This window comes from Colobus angolensis, unplaced genomic scaffold (genome assembly GCF_000951035.1).
Source record: "Colobus angolensis palliatus isolate OR3802 unplaced genomic scaffold, Cang.pa_1.0 Scaffold188, whole genome shotgun sequence".
Taxonomy (NCBI): Eukaryota; Metazoa; Chordata; class Mammalia; order Primates; family Cercopithecidae; genus Colobus; species Colobus angolensis.
The window spans coordinates 2026665-2047388 of record NW_012115021.1 but is presented as its reverse complement, the minus strand read 5'-3'; the positions used below and the strand labels follow the sequence as shown (position 1 = coordinate 2047388).

Below are 20724 nucleotides of genomic sequence, written 5' to 3'. Positions count from 1 at the left end.
GAGTCTTGCTCTGTCGCCCAGGCTGGAGTGCAGTGGCACGATCTCGGTTCACTGCAACCTCCACCTCCCAGGTTCAAGCGATTCTCCTGCCTCAGTCTCCTGAGTAGCCAGGATTACGGGGTTGTACCACCACACCTGGCTAATTTTTGTATTTTTAGTAGAGACAGGGTTTCACCATGTTGGCCAGGCCATGTTGGTCTCGAACCCCTGACCTCAGGTGATCCACTCTCCTTGGCCTCCCAAAGTGCTGAGATTACAGGTGTGAGCCACAGTGCCTGGCGAGGTGGAAGATTTTTAATGGCCAGGCCTGGAGGTGGCACACATCACTTATACCCACGTCCATTGGCCAGCACTCAGTTACACCGCCACTTCTAACTACACAAGAGGTTGGGAAATGTAGCCTAGCTGTGTGCTGAGGAAGAAAAAGTAAAAGCTTTGGTGCCAGCCAGTGTCTGCCACGTCAGATTTAATTTGCGCGCTGTAAAGTAATTAAACTAAGGGTAGGACAAGATTAATGCTAAAATCACTCTCCCCAGCCACCATTTTCTCTCTTGTTCCTTGTCATGATATTGACAAAGTCAAAAGTCAGGCAGTCAGTATGAACCCGAGGAGGAGAAGTCCTTGCCACTTTGAGGCTGAATATAAACAACCCCTTCTTTGTGACTCACCCTATCAGCTTTGCTCCTAGTGAATGTTCATATCGTGGTTCTTCCGGGACCCTTGAGAATGGGACTCCCATGTAAGGAACTAGTTCTGTAAACAATTACGTGCTAGTAAAAAACCATTAAGAAGGTTGGAATTAGACATAGTGCTGCTGCATAGAAATTCTACTTAGTTGGAAAAATTGTATGTTTAAGTTGCCTCTGTTTTGAAGCCATGTTAACCCTTAACCTTCAGAAAATCCTTAGCCAGCCTTTATACATTGGTAGCTCCTGTTCTAATAATGTCTTCTCCTCATATTTTCTTTGGCTTGTCATGAGCTTTGAAAGTCTGATCTGAGATCCCCCACTTTTAATAATCTGTAACTCTGACTTGGTAATCTTCTACATATGAATAAAATGCCTGTGTTCATTTATTTCTAATGAATAAATGAACATGCCTGCTGAGTCAAGCCTTAAATGTGATTAAGGGACTGGGCTCTCCAGGGAGACTGACTTGGGTTCAGATCCTGGCTCTGCCTTGAGTAAGTTTCTAACATTTCTCTGCTTGTATTTCCTTATCTGTAAAATGGGAGTGATTACTTTGAATGAAATTATATTACATTTATCAAGCATTTTATCATAGTTTCCACAATAAGGTGTAATTATTATTAATTCAGACTATATGATTCTGTGTCCTTGGATAAAGTTTACCATTATATAATAAACTACTTTTTTCACTTAATGCAAGCAATGTGCTATCAGTAATTTGTAGAGGGCATTTTAAAAAATCATGAAGATGGTTTCTTCCAGGATTTGCATGCATGAGATATCCATTCGGACTACAAAACATTCTTATCTATTCACTAACACTAGGTTAGCGAGAATGTCTGTTAGAACACTGTGTTCATCTAATTCAAGTTGCCATAGTTTAGGATCATCATAGGAAGGCACCTCCTAGAAAGACCATGGGGTTCCAACCCTTCGTATTACACATCAGGAAACTGAAGTTCATAGAAATCCACTTCAGAGGTAAAGGAGACTTGAAGATGACCTGTGCAATACTGTTCATTTTGCAAAGGTAGTCATTTAGATCGTACTTTCATCATTTCAAAAATTGCTTATTTATCCACAATAGGCTGCACACAAAAATTTAGAGTGTGAGGCTGAGGCTGGGTGCGATGACTCATGCCTGTAATCCCGGCGCTTTGGGAGGCTGAGGCAGGTGGATCACTTGAGCCCAGGAGTTTGAGACCAGCCTGGGCAACATGAAGAGACTTCATCGCTACTAAAAATGTTAAAATGAGCTGGGTGTGGTGGTACATGCCTATAGTCCAAGCTACTTGGGAGGCTGAGGTGGGAGGTGCACTTGAGCCCAGCTGTTAGAGACTGCAGTGAGCTACGATTGCACCACTGCATTCCAGCCTGGGCGACAGAGCGAGACCCTGTCTCTAAAAAATAAAAATAAAATAAAAATAGAGTATAAGGTTTGCACCGTTTGGGATTATATTAATACTGGTTTTCCACTGCTGATCGCAAACACTGGATACTGTCATATATGTTTTTACTCGACACCAAAAATGAGAACAATCTTACTTAAGTAAATTGTGTAAAAGCATCTTTTAGGGCTTGGAGTTTACTGGAAGAAAAGAATTACAAAATAGGTCATGGGTGGGGAAAATACCAGATACCAAAATAGTCCAACCCCTTCAGTCTACAAGTGAGGAAACACAAGCTCAGAAATGTGAAGTCATTTGCCAGAGTTTATTCTTTTAATCCCATTTTTGAAGGCCTACTGTGTGCCAGGCACGGGGGTTATAGCAGGGAATAAAGCAAAGTCCCTGGCCTCAAAGACAGCTTATATTCTACTCATATTATGCAGCTCACTTCAAAGTTTTAAAACTCTACTTTGAAAATATCCTGTAACTGAAAACTTCTCACTAATTCAAACCCATCTCCTTCTGCCTGTGTACACCAAAACCCAGCATTTGTTAGACTTCACTGTGAATCCAAATCTGTGTAATATTAAATCATATTTCAAGTTAGGAGCAAGGCAAATATGTGTACATAATTGAAAGACAACAGAGCTATGCGTTCAATTCCTGTTCATCCAATTAATCAGATAATTATAAGCAATTCTAATTTATACACTACAGCAAAATTACTGGCATTTTATATCTTTATCTCTTCTTTAAATTAAAAAACTCTATGCTGTACTAAATACTACAGAGTAACTTTTACCTTACGCTCTGTTCATTTCTAAAAGAAAAGTAACAAAAGGGTATAGGTCACGCCTAACACAGATGTTAAAGACTAATACAACTGCCACAAACATCATTGCAAAAGTATCTCTAACTTACCTTGATTTTTTTTTTGTATAGCCCCGTGATCTTATAAATGTGAGGCCTCTTGGCAAGATCAATGTGTTTCTTGTTATTTCTTGAACTAAGGATGTACCCACTATTAAGGTGCGTTTAAGGTGCATTTCAACAGCGTGTTCTCTTGGAATATCAACTTAATCCCTAATAGGTTAAATCAGCAGAACTGTTGCTTTATGCCTTAGATCACTCTTTATCTTTTTTTTTTTTTTTCTGAGATGGAGTCTCACTTTGTCACCCAGGCTGGAGTGCAGTGGTGCCATCCCGGCTCACTACAAGCTCTGCCTCCCGGGTTCATGCCATTCTCCTGCCTCAGCCTCCCGAGTAGCTGGAACTACAGGCGCCCACCGCCATGCCCAGCTAATTTTTTTGTATTTTTAGGAGAGACGGGGTTTCACCATGTTAGCCAGGATGGTCTCGATCTCCTGACCTCGTGATCTGCCCACCTCGGCCTCCCAAAGTGCTGGGATTACAGGCGTGAGCCACCACACCCAGGTCGATCACTTTTATCTTTATACAGTGCTTTAGGGATATAAATTCATCCCAGGATGAACAAATCATGCAAAGTTGTGTAAAAACCATTTTCAAGTCAGGCACAGTGGTGTGCATCTGTAATCCCAGCTACTCGGGAGGTCAAGATGGGAGGATGGCTTGAGCCCAGGAGTTCGAGGTTGCAGTGAGCCATGATTGTTGTGCCTGTGAATAGGCACTGCATTCCAGCCTGGGCAACACAGTGAGACCCAGGCTCTAAAACAACAACAGCAACAACAAGAAAACCATTTTTAATGCTTCAGGACTAAATATTGGGGAAGTGGTTAAGAACACGAGTTCTAGAATCTCACCACCTCTACTTTCCAGCTGTGTGAATTTGGAAATTACCCAAACTGTCCAAGCCAAAAATAAGCACTTTCTGGATCTTGGTACTGTTTCTTTCTGGATAACCTAGAAAGTCACTCCATTGCTTTGAGCTTCAGTTTTCTCTTCAGCAAAGTGAGGATAACACAAACTTTTCTGCTAACCTCAAGGGGACACAGTGAGATGATGTATGCCAAGGTACTTTGTCAACCGCAAAGACCTACAGGAATGTCCAGTTGTCTTGCTGCTGCTGTTGTTCATCTTTAGTACTAGTACTATGTATGAAGTAGTACTAAGGAATCTGTCTTTAGTACCAGTACTATGTAGTAGTACTAAGGAATCTGTATTTAGTGCCAATACTATGTAGTAGTACTAAAGAATCTGTTTTAATATACATGGTACTGGTACTAAAGACACTATGAAGAAGGCCAGGCATGGTGGCTCATGCCTGTAATCCCAGCACTTTGGGAGGCTGAGGTAGGTGGACCACGTGAGGTCAAGAGTTCGAGACCAGTCTGGCCAACATGGCAAAACCCCGTCTCTACTAAAAATTAAAAATTAGCCAGGCATGGTGGCACAAGCCTGTAATCCCAGCTACTTGGGAGGCTGAGGTGGGAGAATTGCTTGAAGCCAGGAGGCGGAGGTTGCAGTGAGCCGAGATCATGCCACTGCACTCCAACCTGGGCAACAGAGCGAGACTCTGTTTCAGAAAAATAAGTAAGTAAGTAAGTAAGTAAGTAAGTAAGTAAGATACTATGAAGAGACACTGGGATTCTTCAATGAAGAGCAAGGCAAGGACAGCAATAACAACTTGGGGATTTGCCAGTCAGCAAGAGCCACGTCTGGAGCTTTTATCCATTTTGATATCAAGAGATTACTGACTTCGTTATAACTTTAAAAGCCGTTGAAATTGCCTCACGTAATAAAAGTAGTTCGAAAAAATATGACTTGTAAATTGTTTCCAATTTCACATTAGGAACTTTGAACAGGAGAACAGCCTTAAAATGGGATTGCAGAGGTGAGTGGTTCTCGGTTTTGCTAGAATCGCTTGGGGTACTTTGAAGAACCCCAATATCCAGGCTGTACCCCCACACCAATAATGTCAGAATCTCTGGGGGTAGGAAGCAGGTATTCTTTTCTTTTTTCTTTTTTTTTTTTGAGATGGAGTCTTGCTCTGTCGCCCAGGCTGGAGTGCAGTGGCACAATCTCAGCTCACTGCAACCTCTGCTCCCAGGTTCAAGCAATTCTCCTGCCTCAGGTTCCTGAATAGCTAGGATTACAGGTGCCCACCACCACGCCCAGTAAATTTTTATATTTTTAGTAGAGATGGGGTTTTACCATATTGGTCAGGCTGGTCTCAAACTCCTGACCTCAAATGATCCACCCGCATCAGCCTCCCAAAGTGCTGGGTTTACAGGCGTGAGCCACCACACCCGGCCGAGGCAGGTGTTCTTAAATTCCCCCAGGTGATTCCAATGTGCAGCCAAATGTGAGAACCTGGCATAAATAATCAGCAGCTCAGATATCACCCAAGGATTTTCAGAATGACATCATGTTTGAGGATCCCTGGTATTCCACGACAACGAATGAAGAATCTGGAGATGGTTCCTACTGGCTGATTGAACTCACAGAATGTCAGACTGTGAAGGAATCTTAATGGGGAATCAGTTGAGCCTCTTCCTTATATGGAGGAGGGGAAACACATTCTTTAAGGGTAATCCTAGCCAAGGTATAGCCACCTCACTGAAGTCTATGCAGAAGTTTGGAGTAGTTTACGCTATATCAGAACTCACTGGGTTTGGATGAGCCTAGTATTGCTGATGTAAGCTGAGGGGGGGGGGGCCACTTTTTGGAATATCTCTAGGCTTTAAACTAGGATCACAAATCGAAACCAATTAGACAACCACAGTTTACTGAGTACTTACTATGTGCTAGACAATATGGAGGCTACACAGAGAGAAAAGATGTCACCATTACCCTCAAGGACCTGAATGATGTCTCTACATAGCTGAAAAGATAAAATCTGGAGGAAGATCAGAGTTCAGGATATGATGATGATCTCCCACAATTCCTAGTGGAGGGCCCTGACACATCATTCTGTGTTCGATATATATTCATTTTAGAGCAAGTGTAAAATTTATAGATATAATTTAGATGTAGAAACAATAGCACCAAAAACACACCAAAAATTCCTGAGCTGCCTTTGATATCTAGGGTGGCTCCCTTTTGTTTCAGAGCTCCACTCCAGAAATATAGGAAAGAGATCCTTAAGTCTGACGATTTAAAGGTAGACATTTAAAGAGACAAAGGTAGCTTTGTCTCGTTTGCTCTAAAATGGTCTCTAGTTAACCCAATGACTTGTGAATAAATGCACAATCTTTGTCCGCCCTCCTCTTCCTTCTGGTAGTCAAGATGGCGCCTGGGCTGAGAATGGTGTGCTAGTGCCTTTCTGGCAGTAGGGAGAAGGGGCCTGGGTCTGTGAGCTCACCCAGTGCTGAGCCCTGAGTTCTCAATGGCCTCTCCAGAGAGCTGCCTCATCCTGTAGGACTCCTGGGTATCCAACTGGTGTCCACTGCTGAAGGCTGTGTCCAGTGGGCCCATGGTCTAGTCTTCAGAATCCCATCCAGGCCTGGGGGTCCTTCTCCTGCTGATACAGCTCCCTTGGGTTCTCACCACTGAGTGTCTGTCTCATCTTCCATCTGACCCCTGGCCTAGGCTGTCCACACCATAGTCTTTGCAGCTCTATCCCCATCCCTGGATCTCATCACAGCTACCCACTAGGAACATGAAGGTATTTTAGAGTCCCTACTCTGCCACAGGAGAGCTGAGAGAGACTTGGAGGGGACATCATCTCCAAGGGGAAACAGTTTTGCCATTTCATCTCTGCAACTGCCCTGTGTGAGGAGTCTAAGTCGAGTTCTAAGTGGAGAGTGGGACACAATGCCCTCTGCTTTCAGTTTCCCTTGCCACCTGTCTATGATAGACTCTCCATCACTCCCCATCACCACTTCCACCTGCTAGGGAAAGAGTCAGGGTCCAACAGACATGGCCTCATGCCTGGGTGCGGGGAGTAAGATTTGGCAGGGGTCAGAGGGGGTTGTGAGATTGGCTGAGCATCAGATCAGTGCCATGGTAAGCATTTATAACCTCACTTGTACAGACAGGGGATTGAGAGAGAATGAGACCAGGACAGGGTCTGGTATTAGAGGACAAAATGAAACAGGACAGGTCTCCTGCCTCTCAGGAGCATGCAGCCCACCTCCTGCAGCTCTACTGACCTCCTCGCAAGGAAGACCAAGGACTCAGAAGGACATAGCACAAGAGGATAGGAGGAAATCAGACAGCCAGGCCTCAGAGAGGGGAATTATAGAGGGACTCATCACTGGAAATGCCTATAGCACAGAAAGATCTAGACCCAGCTCAGAAAGAAAGTTGGGGATTGTAGCTCATGAGATCACTAAACTGGCTCAAATGTGTAATTGTTTCCAAATGAGGAAGACAACTCTGCAAGAATGAAATTATAACCATCTTCCACTATTATGTCATCTGCCCCTCTGGAAAATAGAATAGCTGTACCTAAAAGAAGACCTCCTTCAAAGACAAAAAAAAAAAAGGCATTGGTGCCGCCCAGGAGAGCTAGAGGCTGAAGGTGAGTATAGTTACCTGCCAAAACTCATTCCGGTTTCTGGTAGACCAAGAATGAGCCCCTCAAATGTCACCCAATCACACAACTGAAAGTGTTAAGGTCCACGGGCTCTCTCTGTTGGCTAGTGGCCTAACAAGAGAGTGTCATCCCACCTCTCCCTGCTGTCAAGAGCTACTGAGTCACCTCTCAGGCTTCCAGGGTGAAGCTACTGTGTTTACGGTCCAGATCTCCCAGAGCCCCGGGCGGGGAAAGCTGCCGTTCTCTAACAGCTCACCCCAGGCTCCCTCTCCACTCCCCGAGCCCTGCACCTCAGTGACATGCTCATTCAGTCCTCAGACACTTCCTGAGGGTGCCCTGGGCAACCTGGTATCATGTGAGTAGTACAGGCTACAGAATCTGATGGGGAATCTTCCTAGCTATATGACCTCTAGGCAAACGCCTTCATTTGTTTGACAGTTTCTTCATCTGTAAAACAAGATGAAAACTACCCACCGGAAAGAGGTTTTGTAAGGATTAAATGAGATAATGTGCGTAAAGCCCTCGGAAGAGTGGCCCTGAGCAGGCTCTCAGTGCCCATCAGCTTCCTTCCCGTGAGTTCGCCACCCACCTGGTCAACCCTTTGTTCGGCACTGACTGCACACTGCAGGGACTCACGGTAAAAAGGAAGCCCGTAATGAGTGTCACACAAAGTGGTATCCCCAGGTATGGATGGATAAAGAGAAGCAAAAACTGGGGAGAGGGGTTTAATTCTTCTGAGGTCAGGGCAGGCTTTCTAGAGGTAGTAAGATTTGGCCTCAACTTTGGAAGGGGAGTTTCCCAATGGGGAGGGTCTCCAGAAGCAGAGTGGGGGAATGGGGGAATATGCGAGTGAGACAGACAAGGGGGTAAATGTGGAAATGGGCACATTCATGAGCAGATGAGTATTATGGGGTACAATGCAACTGGGGAACTCTGGGAGATGACACAGAACACACCTGAGTGTGGTCCCACCAAGGGACAAGGAAGCTGGCATATTTAAATTCCAACTCCCATTACTCACTGGGGGTGTTATCTCCCCGGCACTTCTGGTTTGTCCTGCGCATGGGCCAAGCACACTCCCATGGGCATAGATGATTCTCAGGGAGACATGAAAGCCGTCAGCATCCACAGGAACTGTCTGCAGGTGACCTCTGGGTGGGCCAAGGGGATACGGGCAGGGCACCAACAGCATCTGCTATAGGTGGCTTAGCATCAAACGAATCCACAGATCTGGCCACAGGCCATATGGGAGCACCCTATAGCGCTGACTCACACTTTAAGACTTAGTTATAGTTTGTATTGTTCTCATGCGTCATAGTCATGGCCCTCCAACTGCAGTGTAAACTCCCTGGAGTCAGAGACGATGTTCTCAGCAGCCAGTACTGCTGAGCACACAGCAGGCAATCATTATTGCACAATTGATAACCCAATGGAGAAGTGGCAGGTCAGTCCCCTTGGCCTTCAAAAACCAGGCCCAAGCCATCCTGAACTAAAAGAACCCCTGCCCCAGTGCAAAGCTATTGGGGGAGGTGGTGCCTATGAGCTACCTGGGTGATCCAGAACAACAGTGATTCTCACAATTATGGATTCCATCTTTACTTTTAATCTACAGATTCACAACTACCAAGCAACTGAGCCTAGCATAGCAGAGAGGTTAAGAATGTGAAAAGGCACCATAGTAGAGAGGTCCAACGTACAGGCTTTGGAGCCAGATGACCTGAATTTGAATTGTAACTCTGCAACCTCTTAATTATTTGACCTAAGGCAAGTTGCTTACCTCCTCTGTGCCTCAATTTCCTCACCGGTAAAATGAGCTCACAATAGTGCCTTTTTCAAGGGGTTATAGAGTGGGCTTTAAATGAGTTAGCCATTTGTAAGGGCTTAGAACAGTGGCCGGCACGTGGTGAGTGCTATCAAGGTGATTGTTCAGTAACATGAGCAGGGCATGGTGGCTCACGTCTGTAATCCCAGAACTTTGGGAAGCAAGGTGGGAGCATCGCTTGAGCCCAGGAATTTGAGACCACTCTGGGCAATATAGTGATACCCCATCTCTACAAAAAATTTAAAAAATTAGTTGGGCGTGGTGGTGTTGCCTGTAGTCCCAGCTTCTCCGGAGACTGAGGTGGAAGGATCACTTGAGCCCGGGAGGTTGAGACTGCAGTGAGCTGAGATCACGCACTCAAGTCTGGGCGACAACAAGATCCTGTCTCCAAAAAAAAAAAAACCAAAAACAAAATAAATAAATAACATGAATAAACACTCTTACTGGGCGTTCTGAGAGACAGGTGATGCCAGTGCTACTTGTCTGCCACACCTTGGGAATCACTGCTTTAAGAAATCAATTCATCAGAGATCTGGAGCAAGAAATGCAGTCAGCTGCCTTTAGTGATCGCTCAGCTTTTCCCTACTTAGGTTTGTTTCAGAGCCATGTACTTTCCTATTTACCTGCCCCTGTTGCTGGCATTTTAAAACATAATTTTTCAAAAAGACATATTTCTAACAAACAGCTTTCATTTGGACGAGTTTTTTCCCTTGTGTTCCATTTTCCTGCCTCATCTACCCCTGTGGTGGAAAAAGCACCGAAACGTGAGACTGAAGATCTAGCATCTAGTCTGGGCTCTGCCACTTCCTAACCAATAACCTCCCTGGGGACATTTACTCATCAGTAAAGTGGGGACTCTTGAGTTTCGCCCTGCCAAGCCCACAGTAATGTTTCAGTGCCCTAAGGAGATGATGCGTGTGAGAATAGTTTAGATTTTATTTTATTTTTTGTTTGAGAGTCTCGCTCTGTCACCCAGGCTATAGTACAGTGGCATGATCTCAGCTCACTGTAGCCTTAACCTCCTGGGCTCAAGCGATCCTCCCACCTCTGCCTCCTGAGTAGCTAGGACCACAGGCACACCACTGCCCAGCTAATTTTTTTTTTTTTTTGGTAGAGACAGGGTCTCCCCATGTTGCCCAGGCTGGGCTCAAGCGATGCACCCACCTTGGCCTACCAAAGTGCTAGGATATATATATATATCAGGAACGGATTTCTCTCCCCATTTCTGTCTTCCACCAGTTGTGTAGGCAGTGGTTCTCAAAGTGTAGTCCCTAGACTATATCATCAGCATCACCTGGGAGCTTGTTAGAGCTGTTAATTCCTCAGTCCCACTCCAGACCCACTGAAGCACAAATTCTAGGGATGGGGCCCAGTGAACGGTACCTCCATAAGCCCTCCAGGGGATTCTGATGCCTGCTCAAGTTTGGTAACTTGGTTTTGTGGTTACAAGCACAAAATCTAGAGGCTGACTACTGGGTTCAAATTCCAGCTCTGCCGCTTCTTAAGGGCTAACAGCCTTGGGCAAGTTACTTACCTCTCTGAGCCTCAGCTTCCTGGTCTGGAAAATGGCAATACAACTAGGATCTCCCTTCCTAGACTGGATTGAGAAGATTAAGGGAGTGGACGTGTACTAAGCATGTAGGAACCTGGTATGTTGTAAGTCTTCAGAATACATTTAGTCCTTATCATTTCTTTTCTTTTCTTTCTTTATTTTTTTTGAGACAGAGTCTCACTCCGTCACCCAGGCTGGAGTGCAATGGCATGATCTCGGCTCACTGCAACCTCCGCTCCCGGGTTCAAGCAATGCTCCTGCCTCAGCCTCCCAAATAGCTGGGATTACAGGCACGCACCACCATGCCCGGCTAATTTTTTGCATTTTTAGTAGAGACAGGGCTTTGCCATGTTGGCGAGGCTAGTCTCGAACTCCTGACCTCAGGTGATCCACCCGCTTCGGCCTCCCAAAGTGCTGGGATTACAGGCATGAGCCACCGCACCCGGCCATCATTTCTTTTCTTAAAGAATGGCGGCTTCTTGACAACATGCCCCCGTACCTACTTTTTAAAGAATTGCCAATTGTGTTATAGCTGTTGGGAAGTTTTCCATTTAGTCTGTGTATTTGTATGTGTGTTTTATTTGTTTGTATGTTTTGTTGTTTGCTGCTAGTAGATTTTTATCTTATGCAATAAAGATTCCTTGGTCCTGCCACCCACTTCTGAATAAGAAGGGTATTTCTTTGTGTGTCCTTGAGGTCTTAAGTATCAAACATTTCCTAGTCTCATTCCTAATGAGGAATCTTTTTTTTTTTTTTTTGGGGCAGGGTTGCACTCTGCCACCCAAGCTGGACTGCAGTGGTACGGTCACTGTTTACTGCAACCTCTGCCTCCTGGGCTCAAGTGATCCTCCCATCTCAGCCTCCTAAGTAGCTGGGAATACAGCCACCCACCACCACGCCCGGCTAATTTTTTATGTTATTTCATTTTTGTAGAGACAGGGTCTCACTATATGTTGCTCAGGCTTGTCTTGGATTCCTGGGTTCAAGTGATCCTCCCTCCTCAGCCTCCCAAAGTGCTGGGATTACAGGTGTGAACCTCCTAATGAGGGTTCTTTACACTTGCCTTTGGCAGTTGTGCCCACAGAAATTGCAGGCCCAGCATTGCTGGTCTTTCAACTACCTTTCTTAGATACCTTTTTGTCTTGTTCCATGAACTTCTAAAGATCCCTCTTTCTGAAAATACCAGGCTGCTTCATTTGTCGGATTCTCTACCGCCTTTAAATTTCCATATGGTTGTACCTTCAAGTAGATACATTTAAGAACAAGTAAACACCAGAAATAAACCCTCATCTATATGGTCAATTTGAGGCAGGAAAATAGGGTCTGGAGGCAGGGAACATAAAGCCGATTCACACTTCAGCTATGACAGGAAATATCCTCACCATAGGGTGTACGCTGAGTAAATGACTTTGTAACTTTACTTCGTCCTCTTCATTTACCTAGGGCATACACCAAGTAACCAATGGAAACTCCCACAAATTCTGTAATAGGGCCTTTGAACCCCTGTGCTCGGGCCACTCCCACACTGTGGAGTGTACTTTCATTTTCAATAAATCTCTTCATTCCTTCCTTGCTTCGTTTGTGCGTTTTGTCCAATTATTTGTTCAAGATGCCAAGAACCTAACACCCTCCACCAGTAACGAAGTGATTTTTGACAAAGGTGCCAAGACCATTCAATGGCAAAAGGGCAGTCTTTTCAAGAAACGCGGCTGGAAAACGATATCCACATGCACGAGAGTGAAGTTGGACCCTTATCTTACACCATATACAAAAATGAACTCTAAATTGATCAAAGGACCTAAACATAAGAGCTAAAACTATAAAATTCTTGGAAGAAAACATAGGGGAAAGTCTTCATGATATTGGATTTGGCAATGATTTCTTTGATATAACACCAAAGCATAGACAACAAAAGTAAAAATAAATAGACCACATTACAATTAAAAGAATTTATGCATGAAATGATACTATTAAGAGAGTAGAAGAAACACTCCACAGAATGGGAGAAAATATTTGCAAATTATATATCCAATAAGGGATTAATATCCAGAATACACAAAGAACTCCAAAACTCAACACGAACAAAAACAACCCAATTCAAAACTGAGCAAAGGATTTGAATAGACACTACTCCAAAGAAGACATACAAGTGGCCAATAAGCACATGAAAAGATGCTCAATATCACTAATCATTAAGGAAATGTAAATCAAAACCACAATAAGATACCACTTCACACCCATTGCCAAAACAACAGGAAAATACAAGCATCGTCAAGAATGGGAGACACTAGAATTCTTGTGCCTTGCTTGTAGGAATGTAAAATGATACAGCCACTGTGGAAAACAGTTTAGCAGTTTCTCAAGATGTTAAACACAGGGTTATATGATCCAGCAATTCCCTCCTAGGTATATGCCCCAAAGAAATGAAAGCAGGGACTCAAATAGTGATTTGTACACCCATGTTCATAGCAGCATTATTCACAACAGCCGAAAGGGGGAAACGACCCAAATGCCCACCAATGGATGAATGAATAGACAAAATGGGGTCAATGCATACAGTGAAACATTAGCCGTTAAAAAGAATGAAATTCTGATACAAGCTGCAATGTGGGTGAGCTTTGAAAACATCCTAAGTGAAATAAGCCAGGCACAAAAGGACAAATATTGTGTGATTCCACTTATCTAAGGTACTTGCAATAGGCAAATACATAGAAAGAAAAGGAACAGAGGTTACCGGAAAGGGGTACGGGGGAAGGAAATGGGGAGTTATTGTTTAATGGATATAGAGTTTCTGTTTGGGATGATGAAAACGTTTTAGAAATGGATAGCGGTGACAGTTACACAAAATTGTGAATGTACTTAATGCCAATGAACTGTATACTTAAAAACGGTTAAAATGATAAACATTTATTATTTTACCATAGCAAAAAAATCCTAAATAACAAAAAAATTACACACATACAAGCAGATGAACAGAAAAAAAAATGAAGAAAAACAGACACATTACCTTCCAGGGATGTTACCAGAACGACATGAAGACAAATGATGACAAGGAATATCTTGAATGTCAGTAAAACTTCTTCAGTTCTGCCAACACGGCCACACTGCCTGCCAGAGAAAACCATCCTGGAATAAAGTAAGGAGAAAACAGATCATCACAGCTGCCATAATCACAACACAGCAATACCTCAAAGGTCATTCCTCAACCAAGGCAACCTGTGATCCTGTGCACTTCAAATTGCTATGGTTCCAGAGAATCAGAAACGCCAGTTGGGCACTGGTGACAACAAGCAAAACCCATGTTAATGATGGGAGGGTTGCCCAGTAGGATGTTATACTTGGAAGCAAGGTAGCCTATGTGGATTTATGGAAAACATCAACACATGCAAAATAACAAGAAATTAAAAATGCAAAATGTTACAATACATCATTATTACCACTACACAGAATCTTTTCAATAATCTATCATTCTCTCTGTTATTTCTCCTTAAAAAAAAAACTTTTTTAAAGAGATAGAGTCTCGCTATGTTGCCCAGGCTGGAGCGCAATGGCTGTTCACAGGTGTGATCATAGTATATACTGAGGCTTCAAGCAATCCTCCTGCCTCAGGCAGCGCCACTGTGCCCAGCTCCTATTCATGCTTTTTTTTTTTTGAGGCGGAGTTTCCCTCTTGTATGTTTTATACTGCAAAAGGATAAGTGATACGGACAGGAGGCAGGGAAATATTGGGTAGAAGAGGGTGGTCCTGGACAAAGGCCACACTCTCAAGCCTGGACCCGTAGCCCAAAGTGAGAACATGCGTTCCTGTTTCCCTGCCCAAATGTTGCCTTTTCCAAAACCACCCTGGCCTGCCCTGCCCCCTAATCCGGCATCCATAAAAACTCCAGGCCCCACTGGCAGAGTGGCAGAGAAGGAGAGAAGAGAAGTAGCCAGATGTTGGAGAGGAGCAGCTTGACTTCAGAGAGATAGCTTGACAGTGGGACTTCGGAGAAGAGTTCAGCCACAGATGGCCAAACTCCAGGGGAAGTTTCCCACTCCATTCCCTTTCCAGCTACCCATCCCACTGACAGCCACTTTCGTCAGCAATAAAATCCTCAGCATTCGCCACCCTCCAATTTGTTCTTACAACTTCATTCCTCCTGGATGCCAGACAAACACCTGGGTGCGGGTGCAAGAGGCTGTCACAGTGACCCTCCACTGAGCTGTTTAACACGTACACTGTCCACAGATGGCAATGCTAAAAGAATGTGCTGTAACACATGCCCTCTGGGGCTCTGGAGGTCGTGGGCAACCTGTCGATGCTGCCGTGGGCCCGCACAGAGTCCTGCTCCTGCTGGTTGTCCAGAAGCACTCAACCTGGCCTCTGTGCCCACTCACCTGCGTGCTCCCCCTCCCGCGAGGGGGTGAGAGCTGTGGGCTAAGTGAGCCAATCCTTCATGAGTCCCACGAAGGAGTCAAGGGAACTATCCAGTTTCATCAGTACATTGCGTTTCCTTTTCGTTGCACATTATTTTATCATCATTGCTTGCATTTTAGTAGTTTATATTAGAATTGAACTTAAAAGCCTCCTTTGCCATTCATTCATTTTTTCATTCAACAAATATTTATTGAGGGCCAATATGTACCAGATGAGATGTGAGGGCTGAATAGGGGTGAATTTGATGAAATGCACGTGCTGGAGGTAGGGCAGGGGCTAGGGGAGAGTTCAGCACACAGAGAGAATTGCAAATGCTAAGACTGTCTGATCCTCTCATGTCTGGGAGTTGGCCAACATTACCCCATGACGGGCGGTCAGCACTAGGAGCGGAGGCTGGCGTGGGGTGCTGAGAAAGGAACCACTCATGGGCACAGGCACAAGCAAGGGGGTGGCAAGAGCCAACTGGGCAGGCTTCCTCTACACAGCCAGAGGGAAGTGGCTGGACAAACCAGGCTGTGTGTCCTCAGCTAGCAGAGCTCTCAGCCAAGGGCACTCATGAATCCAGCCACCACTTGCAGCCTCTGCAAGTCCTAGAGTGAGTGTGAATACACAGTGGTGAAGACTAAAGAGCATGAGTTCAAAGGTCTCAGCCTGGCCACATAATATCTGAGTGACTGTGGACAAGTTATTTCCAATGGTCATGTTTCCCTATCTAGCAAACTGAGATAACAGCACCCACCTGATAGTGCTGTTGCAGTGAGTAAACAAGAAATCTTTGCACAGTGGCTGGCACTGTGAATGTACTGTAAATGTTAGCTGTACTCGTCATTCATTCATTCATTCATTCAACAGATATCTATTTTGCACCTAGTATGTGCAGGATCAGGCAGTGCTGGAATTAAGGGGTGGAGGGCATGGAAAGAAGGGGGATATGTAAGCCGGAATTTCTGTCTCAAGGTAAAGCTGGCAATCTTTAAGAATTCTGTAATTGAATACTCATAACCAGCACTAGGAGAGTGATTCTTTCCTTGACCTGACATGATGATGTTTTAGACCAGGAGGTGAATCTTTCTCCTTCAAAAGAGAGCTTGCATATCTTAAATTAATAAATTGTATTATGTATTAATGCTATAATATGTTGATCAATTATAAAAAGCCTCTAATTTCTCCCTCCTCTTTTAACCTCTCTCTGGGCATAATGGCATGTTATTGATCTTCCCAAAGGAGTCACTCAAATGAGGATGTTAACACAGTTGTGCAAAGATGTATCGATGTCTCTCTGGAGGAAAGACCTAAGTGTCTGCTACAGCTATACAAAACAATCTCAGTGCAGCTCAGAAATATGTTTGCCAAGGAAACCAGAGAGAAAAGAGTACTTATTGTACATAATTCCATTCATGAGAAACCGAAGCAGAAAAAACTAATCGATGTGGTGAGAAGTCAGGAGAAGGCTTGTCCTTGGAAGGTAGGGAGTTATAACAATATTGGATGTGGGCACAAGGGAGGCTTCTGAGGTACCGGGAATATTATGTGTGCCAGCTACATGGGTGTGTTCAGTTCACAAAATTCACTGAGTTGTACACTTATATGTATGCCGTAAGTTTCAATAAAAAGTTTAAAAATTCACCTATTTTTTAAGTTTTTGAACTCTGTCCCCCCTCCAAAAGCGCTGCTTTAAAAAAAAACGGAGGCATTATTGAGTGAACTACAGTGCCAGAGAAAATGCTCTCCTCTACAAATGCCTTAGGCTTGACTCTACCTGAAACTCGTGGAGTTGACTTAGATTTAATTCATAAGTATTTAAGTGTAGCCTGGGGAGACAGTATCAGAGTGGTTTATTTCTGGAAAGGAACTCAGAAATCACCTATTCTCGAACCCTCATTCTACAGATGAAAGAGGCCCATCGTGGCAAGCTTGTCCAACCCGCGGCCCACGGGTCACATGTGGCCCAGGATGCTTTTGAATGTGGCCCAGCACAAATTCTTAAACTTTCTTAAAACATTATGATATTTCTTTTGCAATTTTTTTTTTTTTTAGCTCATCAGCTATCAATAGCAATAGTGTATTTTATGTGTAGCCCACAACAATTCTTCTTCCAATGTGGCCCAGAGAAGCCAAAAGATTGGACACCCCTGCAAGTCTAGGGGATGGGTCAAGGTCATTCAGCTATTTGGTAGAACCCTTACTCTTTCTACCAGAACACAATGCCAGCCTCCTGAGACTTTGTCTCCTTATAAGTAAAATGTTTTGAGTCCATCAGGTGAAAGACATCAAGTTCAAAATGTTATTATACAATTTTAAAATGTCTACAAACTCATTCTTGAGCTTTGCTAACTCTTAGGGCAGGACCTAAGTGGTGTACAAGACATGATCAAAGGTAAATTTGTGTACTCAGTGACTCAGTGTACATACACAGTGAGTGACTACTATGTGCTATAACTGAGACCTCTGATCAAAATAAACTATGCCTTTTCACTGACGACAGGATCTACTCAACTTCCAAATGCAGGTAGGAAAGGCCAGAATGAAAGATGATCCCAGCAATCATCTTGAAAAAAAATATAGATCAAGAACTTAATGCAGACTGGCACCACTCAAAAGACTGCTTTCGGTTGTCAGATCTGGAATACGTTTTCTCAAGGCTGAACACGTGTTTTTGGAGAAGTTTTATGATATTTGAAATAATGTAGCTTCTACTGCCTTCTGCATAAACTGAGAATGTCCTATTAGGTCATAAAGTCTCTAGGATCACTAATCAAAGGGAAATCTGTGAAGTTTGAAACCTTTAGTCATTGCACATCAAAGCCATTTTTCTCTGTTTCAGCTGAAACATTGATATAGTTTGGATACGTGTCCCCATCCAAATCTCATGTTGAATGTTGGAGGTGTGAGCTGGTGGGAGGTGTTGGATCATGGAGGATCCTTCATGAATAGCTTGGGCCATCCCCTTGGTGATAAGTGAGCCCCAGAAGCAAATGTCACTATGCTTCTTGTACAGCGTGCAGAACCAGGAGCCAATTAAACCCCTTTTCTTATAAATGACCCAGTCTCAGGGATTTCTTTATAGCATGTAAGAACAGCCTAACACAAACATCTATTCATCTTCTGGTGCAATCGGGGTTAGCTCAATGCTATCCAGGTCATCAACAAAGAGGATTTGAATAACCACTGGTTCTTAGCAAATTTTTAAGGTGCTAAGGATGGCTAGGAAGATAGCAACAATTACAAAGAAAACTATTTGGTAGCATTTAAACAGTGAAACATAGACCTTGACACTAGATTAAAGATGATCCCCAATTCATCTTTATCCAGGGCCCCCTTTTAAGTTGTGAACTCTGATGTAAATGGCAACCTCTCTCTAGAGTTGTACAGTGCATGAACTACATGACTATATGCCATGGTGCTTCCACTCTAAAAACTCATTCTAGAGCTCTTCAATTTCATTAAATAGTATCAGTATCATATTTTTAAATATGTATCATCAGTGCAACCTGTTATGACAATAAATGATAAATCTGTCTTTAGATGTAGGATAATTAAAGAATATCAGAAAGGGAGAAATAGCTTGATACCACCATAGGGCAGGTCTGGGTGAGGGTTATTCTCTGTTATCTCTGGTTAACTGGCATACTTTGATTATACCGTAGCTACTATGATAGAGGCAATGATCAATATTTTTGACCTGAGTTACAAGAGGTACGATAATTGTTCCCTAAGTCTTCTAGAAAACTCTATGCTTTTGGGACATTTATACGGAGTCATATATGTTGGCTTACAAGACCACCACAAGGGGAAATGTAAAAAAAGAAGGACTACAGGGGTTCTCAGTGTGGATAAAGCAAGAACAAACAGTGAAAAAGCAATTGATTTAGACTGTTCAATTTTCAAAGAAGTCAGAGAAAGAATCAGGAAACTGGTAAGAAAAGTATAATTAAATTTCTATTTGAACACTGCTCAATGACTTTGATACAGGAAATATCTCAGGGAAAAAAAAATGTCTTCAGAGTTCCGGAAATAGGTTAGGTTAGTTAGATCAAACCTTGGGCTGAAGACAATTAAAAATCATGAATAAAATGCTAAAAGCATTTTCTTTTATTATTATTATTATTTATTTTTTGAGACGGGTCTCATTCTGTCACTTAGGCTGGAGTGCAGTGGCATGATCATGGCTCACTACAGCCTCGACCCCGTGGGCTCAATTGATCCTCCTGCCTCAGCCTCCTGAGTAGCTGAGACTACAGGCATGTACCACCACACCTGGCTAATTTTTTTATTTTTTGTAGAGACAAAGTTTTACCATGTTGCCTAGGCTGGTATTGAACTCCCGGTCTCAAACTCCTGGGCCTCAGCCTCCCAAAGTGCTGGGGTTACAGGAGTAAGCCACCATACCTGGCACATTTTCTTTCTTCTTCTTCTTCTTTTTTTTTTGTTTGTTTGTTTGAGGTGGAGTCTCGCTCTGTCTCCCAGGCTGGAGAGCAATGGCATGATCTTGGCTCACTGCAACCTCCACCTCCTGGGTTCAAGCGATTCTCCTGTCTCAGCCTCCTGAGTAGCTAGGATTACAGGCGCCTGCCACCACACCTGGCTAATTTTTTCTATTTTTAGTAGAGATGGGGGTTTCACCATGTTGGCCAGGCTAGACTTGAACTCCTGACCTCAGTTGATACACCCGGCTCAGCCTCCCAAAGTGCTGGGATTACAGGCGTGAGCCACTGTGCCCAGCCGTGCATTTTCTTAAACATATCAAAGAGCTGGCAAGATAGAAAGGAATTGCCAGGCCAAAGGTGAAACTCAAGCAGGAACCCGGTAAGTAATGTAAGCAATGAAGCCCACTTATACCTGTGGGTATGGGCCTAATGAGGTAAACCTGAGTTTCAAATATGACATATGAAAGAAAAGTTCAGAGACATGGAGAAAAGAAATATAATGTCTAATATACATTTAAACAAAATTCGAAGAGGAGAGAATCAGTGTTTGGAATGATAATGACTAAGTGCCTCCTTGGTCATGGGTGAAAAACACCAATCCTCAGATTTAAGAAGCCCAAAGAATCTCAATCACAATAAATAAAAAGAGATCTCCACCTAGATACATCATAGTGAAAATGAGAGAAAACAAAAACAGGAACATCTGAAAAATTGTCAGAAAAACAAGACAGATAACCTTCAAAAGAGCAGCTGTTAGGCTGGGGGTGTGGTGGCTCATGCCTGTAATCCCAGCACTTTGGGAGGCCAAGGCGGGTGGATCACTTGAGGCCAGGAGTTCAAGGTCAGCCTGCCAACGAGGTGGAATCCCGTCTCTACTAAAAATACATAAATTAGCCAGGTATGGTGGCATCCACCTGTAATCCCAGCTACTCGGGAGGCTGAGGCAGGAGAATCGCTTGAACCCGGGAGGC

At 43.7% G+C, this 20724-nt stretch overlaps 1 protein-coding gene across 9 annotated transcripts in view; it reads right to left on the bottom strand.

Moving 5' to 3' along the window:
* ADGRG2 (adhesion G protein-coupled receptor G2) overlaps positions 1-20724 on the bottom strand; it is a 94950-nt gene that overhangs the window by 66691 nt on the left and 7535 nt on the right. For all 9 annotated transcript variants that reach the window (XM_011940205.1, XM_011940203.1, XM_011940213.1 and 6 more), the window contains exon 2: positions 13917-14035. In XM_011940205.1, coding sequence (XP_011795595.1) covers positions 13917-14034 — 118 coding nt within the window. In that variant the 5' untranslated portion in view covers position 14035. The remainder of the gene's footprint in view (positions 1-13916; positions 14036-20724) is intronic.